General features: G+C 46.1%; 1 protein-coding gene across 1 annotated transcript; it reads left to right on the top strand.

Moving 5' to 3' along the window:
- Positions 1-45: 45 nt before the first annotated feature.
- On the top strand, positions 46-16284 carry LOC139330772 (unconventional myosin-Va). Its single transcript, XM_070961887.1, has 35 exons — positions 46-282; positions 972-1082; positions 1198-1366; positions 1847-1991; positions 2074-2230; positions 2318-2461; positions 2583-2664; positions 2753-2860; positions 3191-3303; positions 3419-3687; positions 3789-3870; positions 4290-4430; positions 4535-4666; positions 4741-4824; positions 4920-5036; positions 5126-5223; positions 5338-5424; positions 5620-5940; positions 6104-6260; positions 6373-6612; positions 6731-6940; positions 7109-7202; positions 7281-7429; positions 7517-7726; positions 7864-7964; positions 8070-8184; positions 8341-8437; positions 8839-8964; positions 9306-9457; positions 9769-9858; positions 10098-10230; positions 10314-10602; positions 11354-11528; positions 11686-11766; positions 11842-16284. The coding sequence occupies exons 1-35, from the start codon at positions 256-258 to the stop codon at positions 12001-12003; spliced, it is 4968 nt and encodes a 1655-aa protein (XP_070817988.1). The 5' UTR covers positions 46-255; the 3' UTR covers positions 12004-16284.
- The last annotated feature ends 42 nt before the right edge of the window (positions 16285-16326 follow it).

The raw sequence follows: 16326 nt of genomic DNA, 5'->3' as shown, positions 1-16326 counted from the left end.
AAAAACAGGCTTTCTACAGGGCCGCCGTGCTCGGCAGTAACGCCTCAAACTCTCCATCCGATCAGCGCGTCCTCCCAATGATTAACAGTTAACTTGACAGTCCTGATGCGTCCGTGTGCGCCTGGACAAAGTGCACCAGACTGTCAGCAGAGCACGAAGTGGCTCTCATGCAGAAGTGTGGAGGATACAGACTGTTCCTGTACATGTTTGATTTGTTTTAAATGATGTTTTCCTGCTTCCTTTAACGTGGTTAAGATGACTTCACTGGAGCTGTACAGCAAGGTAAGACTGACTTTAATTTCTCCTTTCATTTTTTGGAAGTTATGGGCTATTTATCATTGTCTGCTGCTGTGGAGTGTAACGTTCATGAGTCCTTTAAAGAAGAGTAATGATTTCAAAATGAAAAAATATTGCTGGGGCTTTGACGTATCTGGTATGTGCTTGTCAGCCTCTTCCACTCGTTTAAATTTTCATAAAATCTGCATCTCCTGATTGTTGTGTGTTCTTGACTAGGCTACAGTCAATGTAAGGTGTGCTAAAATCTGCAAAAGACTGGCATTTCTTATCCTTATTTCTGTAAATTTATTAAATAATGTATAGAATTATCATAGTATGGATGAAAACTTACTTTGTAAAATGCACAAATTAATAAGCAAATTGGACATGTTAGAAGTATATAATGGCTAATCTGTGCAGGTGATTTAGAGTAGGATGACCAGTGTTAATTTTTAACACTGTTTAGGAGCCTTTTTATGCTGATGGGTGACAAATATCTTGTCTGGGTGAGGCCGGGCAGTGTTACAACTACCTGAAGGGACAGAAAATGCAGCGTTATGTAATGAAAATCTCCTGCATGGTGTCCAAGTGGGTGTAGATCATGCAGAGTCTGTTCAATCTGCAGTATCACTTTCCCTTTTTATCATTCAGTCAGGATTTTTGCAGTTTCACAGTCCGTTCTGTTCTTTTATCAGGGAGCGAGCGTATGGATTCCCGACCCAGATGCAGTTTGGGTGTCAGCCCTGCTCCTCCAGGACTACAGTCCTGGAGAGAAACATCTACAGCTACAGCTCTGTAATGGAAAGGTGAGACATGCAGTGTCTTGGCCCTGGTGAAACAGCGTCATGCTGAGCTCCAGTGTGCTCTCGCTATCATTTTAAATTTCCCACAAGAACTCCTAACTTCCCTCTCCTTTGTCAGGAGGTCCGCTACCCCGTGGTGACCCCCTCTGATCTCCCACCGCTGGGAAACCCCGACATCCTGGAGGGGGAAAATGATCTCACAGCTCTCAGCTTCCTCCACGAGCCCGCTGTCTTACACAACCTGCGGGTTCGATTCCTGGACTACAGCAGCATCTACACATACTGTGGTGAGCGCTGAATGGGGGACAGGGATGATGAAAGTGGGACAACACGAGTGACAGAAGGTCTTTGAGATGTGTGCCAGCAACAGACCGCTCCCGTGTGCTTCTGTCTGCATGATTACAGCTCGTAATGTCGACTATGTTACAGTAGGTCAAAGGTTGAGACAGGCAGGCAGGCAGCTCCCTCACTGCTGTGGGTTTTACGGTGTAATTACATATTTGATAAAGATGTTTTTTATTTCTTTTAATTTGTGTGGTTATGTCATTAAAATGTAGATTTATTCGTCTTAAAACCCTGTAAAATGTGATAAGTCGTGTGTTTATATTCACAAGAATTATGAGTGACATGTACTTGACTTTGCAGACATATTGGACGTTAAAAAAATTGGGTTTCTCTTTAGATTTCCACTGTGATATTTACGAAAAAGGATGTTATTAAAGATCAAAATGATGTGACGCTGTGACTTTCTTCTCCGGCCCCTCCAGGTATTGTGTTAGTAGCCATCAACCCCTACGACCAGCTCCCCATATACGGCGAGGAGGTGATCGATGCCTACAGTGGTCAGGACATGGACGACATGGAGCCTCACATCTTTTCTGTGGCCGAGGAAGCCTACCGCACCATGACCAGGTCAGAGGTCAAAGGCGAGAGGTCGTGTTGTGACAAACGTCAGTCTGTAGGATTTGATAGTCATCACTGTCTGTGTGTACAGGGAGGAGAAAAACCAGTCTATCATCATCAGCGGAGAGTCTGGCTCGGGGAAAACGGTCTCAGCCAAGTTCACCATGCGATACTTCGCCGTGGTTGGAGGAGCAGCACAGCAGACCAGCGTCGAGGAGAGGGTTCTGGCCTCCAACCCAATAATGGAGGTGATGGATGGTAGAACGTAGGGATAAGGATTTCCCTGTCAGTTATGGTTTTCCAAAGATACAAACAGCCCACGCTTTTGTCCGCAGTCTATCGGGAATGCTAAAACCACTCGAAATGACAACAGCAGTCGTTTTGGGAAGTACATCGAGATCGGCTTTGGCAGGAAAGGGGACATCATTGCGGCTAACATGAGGACGTATCTGCTGGAGAAGTCGAGGGTCGTCTTCCAAGTAAAGTCTTTAGCCACAGTGCTGTGTTTTTTTGCACATGAAATCTTTCATTAGTGAACAGGTGAAATGTTTCTCCCTCAAATGTTCTTTAATATCGTCTCTGTATGTTCATGTGTGTCAGGCAGCAGCAGAGAGGAACTATCATATCTTCTACCAGCTGTGTGCCTCCAGAGAGCTGCCTGAAATGAGATCCTTCAAGCTGGGTGAGACTTAACTCTCAGAATGTCACTATGGCTGCACCTCTGTTCCCTTCACTCAGTCCATAACACAGTCTGTGTTCATGTCCTCCAGATGCTCCTGAACGTTTCCACTACACCAGCCATGGAGGAGAGATGCTGATTCCTGGTACTGATGATTTGTCTGACCTGGAGCGCACTCGCAGTGCTTTCACCATTCTGGGTAGAGCTGCATTCACACACATACTCATGCACGCACGCAGATTCAACACTTCATATTGACATGAATTAATTTTCTATTGACTTATGCTGAAGTTTTCACCCTAGATTTAATGATTTATATTATGGGGACCCATCCCCATAAGGATGGCGTGTCCCCACAATATAACAATGCAGACAGATTTATGTCCCCACAATACGAGTAATACACGTTCACACACACAAAATGTTAATCAGTTGTTTTAGGATGCGCCTGTTCCGACTCAGGTAGGATTTTTATGTGACTGAATCGTGTCCTCGATTATGAGGATGAAACAAACTTGTCTGTTTGCAGGTGTGCAGCCTGACCAACAGATGGAGCTCTTCAGGATCCTGGCAGCTGTTCTGCATCTGGGAAATGTCAACATCCAAGCCAGTGGGAGAAGTTCTGACCGGGGTTACGTTGATGTAAGACATTTATTTCTACTATATGTCTCCTCTTCCCTGGAGCTCTTCTTCAGCTGTCATCCCGTTTCCTCTGTCAGCGCACATCCTGCAGCAGGTCCTTTGTTTTTTGTCTCAGGCAGACGACCGCTCTCTGGCCGTCTTCTCCAAACTGCTGGGAGTGGAGGGACCTCAGATGGCCCATTGGCTGTGCCATCGCAGACTGGCTGTAGGCGGAGAGATGCTGGTCAAACCCATGTCCGCTCAGCAGGCTGTAGACGCCAGAGACGCACTGGCCAAACACATCTATGGCCAGATGTTTACATGGACGGTCCAGAGGCTCAACTCTGCTCTGTGCAGCCGGAGGGGACAGACCAAATCCTTTATAGGGGTGCTAGACATCTATGGGTGAGCGATGAGCTTTTGTGCTAAAGTTTGTTTAATCTCACCAGAAATATAATTTCAAGTGTGTGATTAGAAAGTCTGACAAGTCTTCTCTCTCGGAGCAGGTTTGAGACCTTTGACCGGAACAGTTTTGAGCAGTTCTGTATAAACTATGCAAATGAAAAACTGCAACAGCAATTTAACAGGGTAAGTCATGTAACCCGTAGACATGTCTGTCTGTGTTTTGGTGTCATTGCATCTAATTATTTTTAGTCTTATCAACACTGCAGTGCATCATAGTGTCCAGCCTGTTCTCAGATTTGCAAGTTCATTTGCAAGTTAATGCACATTTAATGCATTGTGACATATAAAGGTTTGTCTTCCTCATAGTTATAAAATATAGGAGGACGGGTTGCTCGGTCCTGGCGCCTCTGCTGTGAGGGAAGCGAGCACAGGCTGTCCTCCCAGTGGGACAATCTGTAGCCAAGCTGCCCTCGCTGCGTTGGACTTGCCGAGCAGTTTTTATCCCGGCTCGTCCGCCTCTTCGAACCCTCTGTTTCGAGTCAGTTGCTTTCACTTGATCTCAGTCTCGAGGTTTTCTATTTGTATTTTGTGCTCGCCTGCAGCACGTGTTCCACTTGGAGCAGGAGGAGTACGTCCGGGAGGAGCTGGCCTGGAGCAGGATTGAGTTCAGTGACAATCAGCAGTGCATCAGTCTCATAGAGGGACAGCTGGGCCTGTTTGATCTTTTAGATGAGGAGTGCAGAGTGAGTCATGCTGGCCCTGTCCTCTTTATGCAATGCATGTGGCTTTTTTTTAACTCACTGGCTTTAATGATTGTGTTTTAAGCTCTTGTCTCTGTGATCATCAGATGCCCAAAGGTTCAGATGAGAGCTGGGTGAGGAAGCTGTACGACCAGCACCTGACCAGCAAGCCCCACCCTCACTTCCGGAAACCTCGCATGTCCAACAGCGCCTTCATCGTCCTGCACTTCGCTGACATGGCGAGTGATGAGCTGAGTGAACAATCATTCCACATTATGATCATTTGTATTAACAGCTTTTCTTTTTCTGTCAGGTGCAATATGAAGGTGATGGCTTCTTAGACAAGAATCGAGATACGGTCTTTGAGGAGCTCATTAACATCCTCAGAGCCAGTCAGGTCAGACGCGTGTTACATATTTCATAAGTTCATTTATTGTCTTAGTGACCAGAGGATGGCTGACTTGTGTCTGTGTGTGTTCATGTGTGTGTCAGTCCGAGCTGGTGGCTGAGTTGTTCCAGCAGCAGGGAGACGTGTCCTCTGTGGCCAATGGAAGCGTTCGCTCAGGGAAAAGAGCCACCAGAGAACACAGACTGACCGTCGGCTTCCAGGTGAGCTCTCATACCTGCGTCCTTGTGCTTTGTGAATAGAGAATTTGCCTTTAACACTTTTTGCCTTGTGTTCATTGTGTGCCTGGCAGTTCCGTCAGTCCTTACAGATGCTCATGGACACCCTTAACAGCACCACTCCTCACTACGTCCGCTGTATTAAACCCAACGACCTCAAAGAACCCTTTCTGTATGTCTTTGTTTGGCTCGTCTTCGCAAAATTAAAGGTTTATGTGTTTGATTTTTGTGTTTTCTCTGATGCCGGTGTACGCTCTGAGGAAAGCTAACAGCCTTGCTTTGTTAGGTTTGACCCCAGCAGGACAGTCCAGCAGCTGAGAGCCTGCGGGGTGCTGGAGACTATTCGCATCAGTGCTGCAGGATATCCATCCAGGTACTGAGTACTTCCTGGACAGCCATCTAACTCTCTGCAAAGCCGTCATGTAGTGTGAAAACGTGCAGTGTAAAGAAAGTCTCATATGTCCGAGTTTCCTTGAATGCACCGCCATAATCAAAACAATCTCTGATGAGTAACACAACAGTGTCACCAAATGATGAAAACATAAATATTTATTTACTTTATCTCCAGATGGACGTACGAGGAGTTCTTCAGCAGGTACCGCATCCTGCTCCGTGGTCCTCACAGCCAGGACCAGGCCCAGGCCTCGTGCAGACAGGCCCTGCCTCAGCTCATCCCAGGCCCAGACCAGTACTGCTTTGGGAAGACCAAAGTGTTTTTCCGGGCCGGTCAGGTGGCTGTTCTGGAGAAGCTGAGAGCTGAGAGGCTGCGTGTTGCGGCTGTGATCATCCAGACCAGAGTCAGAGGATGGCTGGTGCGGATTAGATACATCAGGATCTACTGGGCAATTGTCACCATTCAGAGATACTGCAGAGGAGCTCTGGCCAGACGGTGAGAGTAGAGTAGGTTCATGTTTGGGACAGTGTGAGCTACAATATATGTAACACTGCACAGCAATCTGTGGAAACTAGAAAAATGATGCCTGGCGTGATCACCCAAAACGTTAAATTAAATTCCCTGCACTTGAATTTCCTCTTTGTTGTTCTGGCTGCAGACTGGCTCTCATGCTGCGCCACTCCAAGGCTGCATTAGTGATCCAGAAGACCTACCGCATGGTGGTGGTCAGACAGTTGTTCCTCATGATCCGACAGGCCACCATCACCATCCAGGCGTTCACCAGGGGCACACTGGAGCGCCGCAGATACAGACTGGTCAGCATTTAATCACGGCCTTAATCACCTCGTTTCATGCTTGAGTTTTTTTTGTCATTTTTTCTTTATAATTGCAGTTCTGAAGTCAATTCTGCCTATTCTCCCTCCTCAGATGGTCGCAGAGCGTGCTGCCATGTTGCTTCAGGCCAGAGTGCGTGGGTGGTTGGCGAGGCAGGCGTACAGGCGAGTGCGAGCGGCGGTGGTGTTCATACAGTGCTGCGTGCGCCGCAGGGCTGCGAGGAGGGAGCTGCTGAAACTAAAGAAAGAGGCCCGCTCTGTGGAGAAGTACAGGGAGCTCAACAAGGGCATGGAAGTCAAACTGATGCAGCTGCAGCTGAGAGCAGACCAGGAGGTGGGTGGTGGGAGTGTGGCCCTGTGATGTGATGTGATCCTTGTAAGCTCTAAAATGTTTGTCAAGAGGTGATTTTGTTCTTTACCCTCATGATAAAGTTGTGCTTGTACGTGTTCAGGCCAGGGAGGGCGCAGCTTTGAGAGAGACCCTGCGAGCAGAGCGAGAGGCCACCAGCGTCGAGCTGGAGGCTTTGAGGGCGACGATACGGAAGCTGGAGAGCCTGAAAAAGGAGAAGCCTCAGCCCTGCTCGGTCATCAGCGAGAAGGAGGAGGAGGAAAGGAGGAGAGCTGAGGAGAAGGCCGCCCAGGAGATCCTTCAACTCACACAAGTAGGTCCAGCGACCCAAGAATAACTTGACACATTTCAAACTGTGCTGGGGATGATGTTATCAGGAGTGAGGAATATTAGTTGCCGCATGATAAACATTTTCTTTTCCTTCTGTTGGAAGCTGAGCTCATTTTGATATTTAATTGCTCACCCTCTCTCATTTTTTAAGGAGCTGCAAGCCCTGCAGAGAGAAAAGGACAGTTTTTGCAAAGAGAGAGAAGATCTGTCTGCCCGCTTGCTCGAACAAGAGAAAGCACAAGAAGGTAGCATCACACAGGCTGAATTAGCCTGGCTGAAGTCTTCAATCTGTGAGTGTTTTATTGTTCTCTGTGTGTGTGCAGAGTGTGTGCGTCAGGCTGTGTCTCAGGCGAGTGCAGCTCTGAGGGCAGAGCTGGATGAGGAGAGGAGAAAGTATCAGGGCCTCCTGAGAGAGTTCACCAGACTGGAGCAGAGATACGACAACCTCAAAGAGATGAGCCTGCTCACTGAGGTTCATTACCACACCTACAGACGCACAAAAGCACTGACAAAATGTCAGTTTGGTCTAAACCGCCATCTTGGTTTCTCCTCATAACAGCGCACCAAGGCCCACAGAAGGACGGACTCCACGCAGAGTCTGAGCTTGGAGCCCCTCTCCCCGACTCTGCTGTCACCTCAGTCCCTCACCCCACTCTCCCTGTCACCCTTCCAATCTGCCTTCCCCTCCCCGGAGGAGGTCCGCAGGGTCAGCGTGACGTCTCCCTCCTGCGAGAGGAGGGCGCCGGTGTGGAGCTTCGAAACGGCAATGGTGAGAGAGCGCAGGAGCAGGAAAAACAAAACTCAAAGAGGAACGTCACAAAGCTTCCCTCAAGCTTTCTCCTCCTGATGATTGCTGATGCTCAGTGTGTCATAGGTCAAAAAGTGTTTTCCTGTTCGCATTGACAGGACCAGCTGATGGAGATGATGGATGTGGCCAAAGACCCGGCAGTGAAGATGAAAGGAGAGGACTTGGCACATGCTTACGATGCCGTACGAGTGGCCAACAAGTCAGTCTGCTCACTCCTTCATGCCTGCTAGTGTATTAACTTGCTTCCCTTTCAGTTGTATGTTAATTTATGTCTGATGGGTGAATCACCTGTTGTCTGTGTCAGGTTTCTGGAGAGCCAGGTCCGTGGCCAGCACAGTCAGCGTGAGGAGGAGCTGGAGGCTCTGAGGAGGCAGCTCAGCCAGGCCATCTCCAGTTCTTCCTCTGCTGCACAGCAACAGGTATCGACTCATGGAGGGAGTCATCTGTGGTGCATGAAGGTTGTTTTATTGAGAGTCCAAAGTCCAAAATTCATCATGTGAGTGTGTGTGTGTGTGTGTGTGTGTGTGTGTGTGTGTGTGTGTGTGTGTGTGTGTGTGTGTGTAAATGAACTGCAGGAGCTGCTGGAGGCCAGAGAGCAGGAGTGTGTCAGACTGAGGAGAGAGCTGAAGGAGCTTAGAAGCACAGTGTCGCTCAGACGACTCCTGACACAAGGTAAGATCTCATCAGGTCGCCTTCAGCACACAGCCACTGCTGCTGTCGTGGGAAAGTCCTCTAACTCATTATTTTGGTCATTTTAACCTGAAGCTTCAATTCAGGGCTTTGGGTTTGCTGCTCTCGCTGTTTTACTTCATCCCCGAAAAGACTAGTTTTCACTTGACATGACAGCATGTAGTTATATTTGGACCACTGACTTATATTGCTCCTAAAAATGATGATTTTTGAATGTGCTTGAGAACAGACATAGTAAACATTAGAGAAATGTTACCATGAGATCAAAAGCTAGTTTCTAAATTTGAGCGTCAAATCAGCCTTTGAGTTATATGTTCTCTCATGTCTCTGTAGTTTTCTGCTGACGCAGCTGTGTCAGTCGTGTTTCTGTGCGTCTTTTCCAGTTCTCCCATCAGCTTTCGCCCCAGAGACGACTTCCTGTCCGTCCCGACCGAAGCCAGCAGCAGTCAGTGGTTTGCTGGAATGTAGGAAGAGAGATGAAACCAAGCTCATCAAGAACCTCATCACAGGTGAGATCAAGTTTAGGTACATCGAAGCATTTCAGCTTTTCTACAGAAAACCCACAGACATCGTTTGCAGCACGGCCACAGAGGAAACTGAGATACTTATAATTCTGCGTCATTATTAAAGTTGGGACTGCATTATTGTGACTCTTTAAACTTCCTGTCTTCGCTGGAATGACACATTGGCCTCCTTCAACAGTTTAATTTGATTCATTAAACGCTTCAGAGACCACAGCTTTGTGCTGTTGCCTCTGGGTACCAAAGAACAAACTTTTGCTTCCACTAACTCGTCCATACCTGACGAATCTGACCCGGCCATGTTCTCTCTGCCACTGCTGCTCTCTCAGACATCCGTGCTGACAGCGCCCTGGCTCTGCCTCCTGGTCTGCCCGCCAGCGTGCTCTTCCTGTGCGCCCGTCAGGCCGACTGCAGCGGAGACCAGACTCACGCCCGCTCGCTCTTTACGGCTGCTGTCACGGCTATGAAGGCAGCTCTGAAGGTAACCCGAGTTCTGAATCTGCTCGGTGCACCATATGGTTGAGGTTTCATGCGTGAGGGCAGATCACCTCGCGTCGGGTAGGCTGTCACTCGCAGAGAAGCATCGACGGCTGACTTTGAAACACTCTTTAATGTGATTGTTTTGTCCTGCGTGTGTGTCCAACCCCAACAACCTGGCGCCTGAGGAGAAAGTAGAGCACAACGAAGCCGGTGTACCTCTCTCTCTCTCACACACACACACATACAACATGCACACACACGTTTCACTTCATCACATCAGTGCTAATATTTTCATGTGATCTGTCCCTGCAGAAACACAGTAACGATGTGGATATGACGGCTCTGTGGCTGAAAAACGCCTGTCTGTTGCACGACCTGTTGACCCAGCACTCCCCAGCACAGGTAGGCTGAACATGCCGTTATCATTATTTACATCTGGCAGACTGAGAGCATCTTTGTCGCTAAAAAACAGTGAAAACTCAGAGTGCTATGAGTCACCTCCTCAAGATTTTTCCCCATCTTGCACACAGTCTAGTCCCTGAGTTTAGAATTGATAAAATCTTTGTAGTAGTTCATTGATTTCTGAAAGGATCTCAACACATTTCACTGAAGAAGGTATGACTGGATTGATTTCTTTTCAGACCCTCGACTCAGACAATCTGGTTCCACTGACCACTGATGTGAGCGACTTGATCCGTGCCCTGAGCGACCTCTGCATCCAGGCCTACCAGCAGCTCCTCTCCATCACCGAAAAACGTCTACAAAACATCATAGGTACCGCTACAACGACGGCTAATATGAATGCTCTCGCCTGTGCTGCTCCTCCTATCTGACCTCCTGCCCCCTCTCTCCCTCAGTCCCTGCTCTGTTGGAGAGCGAGACCATCCCAGGTCTGACCAGCTCTGCTGTGAAGTCCAGAAAGCGAGCAAACTCAGACCCCAGGAGAGTAGGAGGCGATGCTCCCACCATGGCACTGGTGCTGAGGGAGCTGGGAGCCCTCCACGCGGCTCTGTCCCGTCAGGATCTGCCCCCGGCACACTTCAGCCAGGCCTTCCACCAGCTCACCTACCTCATCTCTGCCTCCGCTCTCAACAGCCTGCTGCTGAGGAAAGACATGTGCTGCTGGAGTCGTGGCATGCAAATACGGTAGAGATTTACACACATAAATGTCCATGCATGCAACATTTTTTCACATCAGAATCTGAATCAGCTTTATTGGCCAAGTATGTCTGAACATACAAGGAATTTGACTCCAGTTTATACACTGCACTAAATGTTCTTGCATAGGGAACAAGTTAAGTAATGCAAGAAATAAAATAAATAATATATACGAAGAATGGTGAGGCAATAAACAATATATACAGTGAATTTTATAATGTGTGTTGACAGTCACAGCATGTTGTGACATGATCTGGCCCAGGGTTGGCCAATATGAAGCTAAACACCATGAGATGATCTGATCAGTCATGATTTTGATCAATAATTGACTTAAACTGTTAAATAGATTTAATGTAGTTAGATTTCATTTATTTGAGTTTATATTAATTCAGTTTATTTGAGAGAATTCAACTGAATTGATTTATTGTACTTGAATTTATTTTGAGTTAATCAGATTTTTGGTATTCTTTAACTTAATTGTTATTGTAATGTACTATAATTTGATTTTTATGTCATTTTTAATTGTACGTCATTTAAAAGGAATTAATTTAATCATCTATTTGTTTCAGCTCCACTTATTTTACATCAGGAGGAGAAAATATTAGATCCTGACTGCATAAACATACCATAATACCACCAATACCTCCCTGAAACTGCGTCAGCATTGATTAATTGTACATATGAAGTGATATTTTATTGCATAGCTGTGTGCCTGTGATGTCTTTGTCCTGTCATACAGCTACAACGTGAGCCTGCTGGAGGAGTGGCTGCGGAGCCGAGGTCTGCAGGCAGGGGGCGCTGTGGCCACACTGGAGCCCCTCATCCAGGCAGTTCAGCTGCTGCAGGCGGGGAAAAAGACCGAGGCGGACGCACAGGCCCTCGTTCAGACCTGCACTGCCCTGTCCAGCCAGCAGGTGTCTGTCTGTCTGTCTGTCTGTCTGTCTGTCTGTCTGTCTGTCTGTCTGTCTGTCTGTCTGTCTGTCTGTCTGTCTGTCTCCAGCTGGCTTGAAGAGAGAAAAAAAATGTTGTGTCTGTATCTGACCTCCTGCCGGTGTCTGCTTTGTTTAACAGATCGTGAAGATTCTGACCCTCTACACCCCCAACAGTGATGCTGATGAAAGAGTCACACTGAATTTCATCCGCACCGTCCAGGTACCGTCTCCACCTGCAGGCTTTTATTCATCACTTTTAAGTGGTGTGTCTCACGTCTTGTCTTCGCTCCTCCAGGGGCTTCTCAAAGGCCGTTCTGACGGTCAGCCTCCACAGCTCCTGATGGATGTGAGGCGAGTGTTTCCTGTCACATTTCTCTACTCGCCTCCCCCCGTCCTCCACGCAGAGCAGTTAGTCATCCCGGATTCCCTCAAGATCTCCTTTCTACGCAGAGTCTGAAAAACAGCTCCTCTTTTGAGCAAATAGAAGAGTGTTTTGGCTAATTTAACTGCCCTTTGAAATTTAACAAGCTTAATTCCTCATCTCTTGTTTAATTAAGCAGCTAGAAACATAAATCAGGCAGTTATGCAGTCAGACGCAGTGATGGTGCAGCTATATCTCAGCACAGTTTGACAAAGAAGGAATGAAATTATACTTTTTTTCCATATTTTATTGGAAGCAGAAACACAATGAGACTGCAGTCCCAGTAACCCCCAATAAGAACAACCAGAATAAAAAAACCCAAAAATTAGAAACATCTCGTGTATAAAAAAATTCTCATGCGAGTACTTTGTACCACTACACATCAGTAATACATATTTATATATTCACAAACATTTGAAAAATAGAAAACAAGAATGAAATATCAAAATAAAGGAGACGACAACTGGCATCAAACATCAAATAATTATGCGTGCTGGCACAATACGTTTTTTTTCTTTTTGTTTTATTGTTCCTATCATGCACCATTTCTGGAAGTACAGGACCGGCGCCGCTGTGCAGCTGTCTGTCTGTCTGTCTGTGAGGCCTGGTCGGCTGGACAGAGCAGATCATGCATGTCTGCCCGCTTTGTGTCTGTGTGCTTTTCGTTGTGCTTCTAACGTTCATCCTCATCCTGAACTCCCGTGTGCGATTCTGTTCCTCACACCAGTGCAAAACCCCGACGCGCAAACTGAGCCTCTGAAGGAGGAGAGTATCATTGTCAACAGCAATAAATAAAGATTTATTTCGTGGCATTTCCAGCTATGTGCCAGTTGTGTACCTGTTATTTAAACTTATTAAAAGACTGTGCAGATGTCCCCTTAAATGAAAGACCTTGTACACACCAGAGAGTGACACAACATGTTTTAGTTTAGATAAATAGGTAGTTTTGTGTATATGATGACGTATGATGCCAGTGTGAGAGTCAGACGCCAGCTGTGTCTTTGTTCGGCTCTTAATCAAGCTCACTAAATACAACGCTGATTCCAAAAACGTTAGGACGCTGTGTAAGACACAATGTGATCATGTTTCATCTCATCAGTGTCACTGATTTTTGTAAATATCTGCTTATTCTAGATATTCTGGAACTTGTTTGAAAGAGCAAACAAAGTTGGGACAGGAGCAACTAAAGACTGGGAAAGATGCCGAATGCTCCATCATTCCACAGGTGAACAGGTTGAGTGGTAACAGGTGAGAGGATCATGACTGGGTATGAAAGCATCCTGGAAAGGCTCAGTCGTTCACAAGCGAGGATGGAGCGAGGAATTAAATACTTAGCAAACAAAGTGAGCTCACCATAGACAGCGTTCCTCAGTCCATGTAGTAATAACCCTTATGACATCATGTGTTCACTAAGCGGTGAACCTTGCTCCATCCTCGCTTGTGAACGACTGAGCCTTTCCAGGGCTACATTTACACATAGCAGGGTATTTTGGAAAACGGATATTTTAGCCCCTCCGTTTTCAAAAATAACCTCGTGCACACAACATCGTTTTCAAAAATGTTGTCGTTTACATGAACCTGGATAAATAAACCGTCGAGTGCCACCATAACTATGCCAAACCTATGGGCGGCAGTGTAGGGAGAAAGATAAAGCGATGCAAGCCAATCAGAATCCTCAGAATCGACAGCAACAACAACGAATAAGACGCGCGACTTCCTGTTACTGTTACAGTAAACTTGCTGCCCTCCGTGCACTCCTTCGCCTCTGCTCCCCGACATAGTAAACCAGTTTTCTTTTCAAACGCAAACATATAACATATAAATGAGTATCACCTTAGCAGCATCCATGATCGGTAGCCAAACAAAGTGTAAACACAGGTCACTCACATGACGTTAAGTATAACCGCCGTTTTCAGAAATCTCCACTTTGGCCGGAGTTTTTTAAAATGATCGTTTTCCGTGAAAAAAACTCACTTTGTGTGTAAACGAAGGGCACAAACGAGGGGAAATGTCTCCGTTTTTCAAATAAATGTGTACGTGTAAACGGGTCCCAGGATGCCCCTTTCATACCCAATCATGATCCTCTCACCTGTTACCACTGAACCTGTTTTACCTGTGGATGATTCAAACAGGTGTTTTTGGAGCATTCAGTATCTTTCCCAGTCTTTAGTTGCTCCTGAACCAACTTGTTTGAAACATGCTGCTGGAATTAAATCTAGAATAAGCAGATATTTAGTAAAATCAGTGACGTTGATGAGATGAAACATTAAATACATTGTCTTTGTACTGTTTTCAAATGAGTGTATGTCAAAAAGGATTAGCAAGTTAGCTCATTCTGTTTATTGTTTTACGCTGCGTCCCGCCTTTTTTTGGAATCGGGGTCATAATCAGATTTGTGCAAACTGATCGTAATTCATCTCCAGTGTGTACAGGGCCTTCCTCTATCTGTCAATAAGAGCTACATATCCAGATTGGGCACCCACACACACATAACTCCCTAATACCCGGTCACCCAGAGCGAAATTCAAGTCTACAAAAGAGCAGCAAACTTCACTTCACATCGTCTGACATGTGTTTGTTACATCCGAGCTATTTACAGTGCCAATCAACAACAGTTGTTCCAGATTATTTTCCTCTGCGCAGAGAAGCTGTACAAACAAATTTCAGTCTCTAATCAGCTCTACTACAGCTGTGATATTTGGCCCATTACAATAAAGACAGCATGTACAACATATCAGACAAACACTTGTGCTGATATAATAAGAATAATCCACAATGTAAACATTATAAGACTGTTTCGAAAAAATGACTCGTCTACATAGAGTTTTCTGGATTGGATGCATAGAGTTCAGTTCATACACCTTGTTCAAAAGAGGGGGTCTGTTAAATTATTCATTTACGGTCAAGTGCCTTGTGGGTAGAGGCCCTCGCCGGTGGCAACTTAAAACACCCTGTCTTTATTCAGCTCGTTAATGAGTCTGAGGGCCGCATCGTTTCCTCACCTGGATGCTTTTTTTTTTTTTGCTCACAACAAACCTCTAATAGATAAATAAATCAATAAATCTTTAAAAAAACAAAGGGCATTCATGAAAATAGAAGTCGAAATAAGAGTCGTGCTGAAAAAGTCTATTCAATTTCACGTGAAACTGACTCTCAGAGACAAGAATCGAACTGTAGGGATGAGCTGAAGCCTTGACGTGTACTCCTGTAAACAACTACTGAAAAACAAACAAATAAAAAGATTAGAAATGAGTTATTACGGGTGCATTAAAGACGCCTGTGCTTCTAAATGTTCTTCTAAACTGTAGGCCCTCTATTGAATGTCAGCGCCAGACCTGGAGTGGTCTGGATCTGCAGCCCTTTAGCAGAGGTCTGACTTCTCGAGGATCAGGGATCAGGGTTACAGCTGGATCATTAGGGATCATGAGGGGCTTGTGCTGTCCCTCAGGTGCAGGGGGTTTTTATTTTCTTTAAGAAAAGCATGTTTTTCTTCTTCTGTGGTGCACCTCTGACACTCAGCACAGGGCCGTGGAATGTTTACAGTAACAATAAAATTTGGAAATAAGCATCATAGGATAATAAGACGCATCCTCCTCAAAGTAAGAGACACTTAGAAAATCTAATCTGAACACGAACACCCCCCCTCTGTGTGATGTTCTCTGCTTGTGATGGCTTCCTGTGATTACATTAGCAGGTAACAGGCAACACGGGCGGCTACATGAGGTCAACAATTTGAACGTCTCACAAACGCACTCACGCATCACGCGCTCGGACGCCGATTATACATTCGCACTTGGACGCGATCGTCCTCACACGCGTTGCTCTCTCCACACAGTCGCTATAGAGGACGCAGACATACCGCACGAGGGTCAACGAGACAGAAGGCATTGAGGGTGTCAGGCAGTGTGCTGTTACAGGGTAGACGGACAGAAAGACGGACAAGGACAATCTTTCAAGTACCACACGTCCATCGAAAAATCCTGTATATATCTTTACATATGTCCTTCATATATTATATATTATGATATATATTTAAATAGAAATATAATTTGGAAGAAAGCAGTAAATAAATATTAAAAATTACCATAACTAAATAGTGCTTTTTTCCCAGTATGTGTTCCCCACCCAATATCTGGAATGTTTGAGGCCTTGCAGCCGTTTTGTAGTTGCTAATCAGTTGGACAGTTGGTCCTGTTGTGCTTAGGGCTGGTCTTGGCAGATTTCAGCGATTATCTGTTGGCACTTGCGGCCGCTTCTCTGAGCGGGCCAGAGAAGGGACGGGAGGAACCGGAAAGTGGACGGGGAAAAGTAAAAGAAGGCAGAGAGCAGTGAGAGAGAAAGCCAATGTGTTGAAGGCTA

The sequence above is a fragment of the Chaetodon trifascialis genome, chromosome 4, assembly GCF_039877785.1.
Source record: "Chaetodon trifascialis isolate fChaTrf1 chromosome 4, fChaTrf1.hap1, whole genome shotgun sequence".
Classification (NCBI taxonomy): Eukaryota; Metazoa; Chordata; class Actinopteri; order Chaetodontiformes; family Chaetodontidae; genus Chaetodon; species Chaetodon trifascialis.
This window is presented reverse-complemented; position numbering and strand designations above follow the sequence as displayed.

What these genes read in the sequence shown, in the direction of transcription:
- LOC139330772 (XM_070961887.1), top strand. Translation starts at nt 256, where the DNA reads ATGACTTCACTGGAGCTGTACAGCAAG. An exon ending in CAGCATCTACACATACTGTG is followed by an intron (nt 1,367 to 1,846) that starts GTGAGCGCTGAA and finishes CGGCCCCTCCAG; the next exon opens with GTATTGTGTTAGTAGCCATC. An exon ending in ACAAGAGAAAGCACAAGAAG is followed by an intron (nt 7,203 to 7,280) that starts GTAGCATCACAC and finishes GTGTGTGTGCAG; the next exon opens with AGTGTGTGCGTCAGGCTGTG.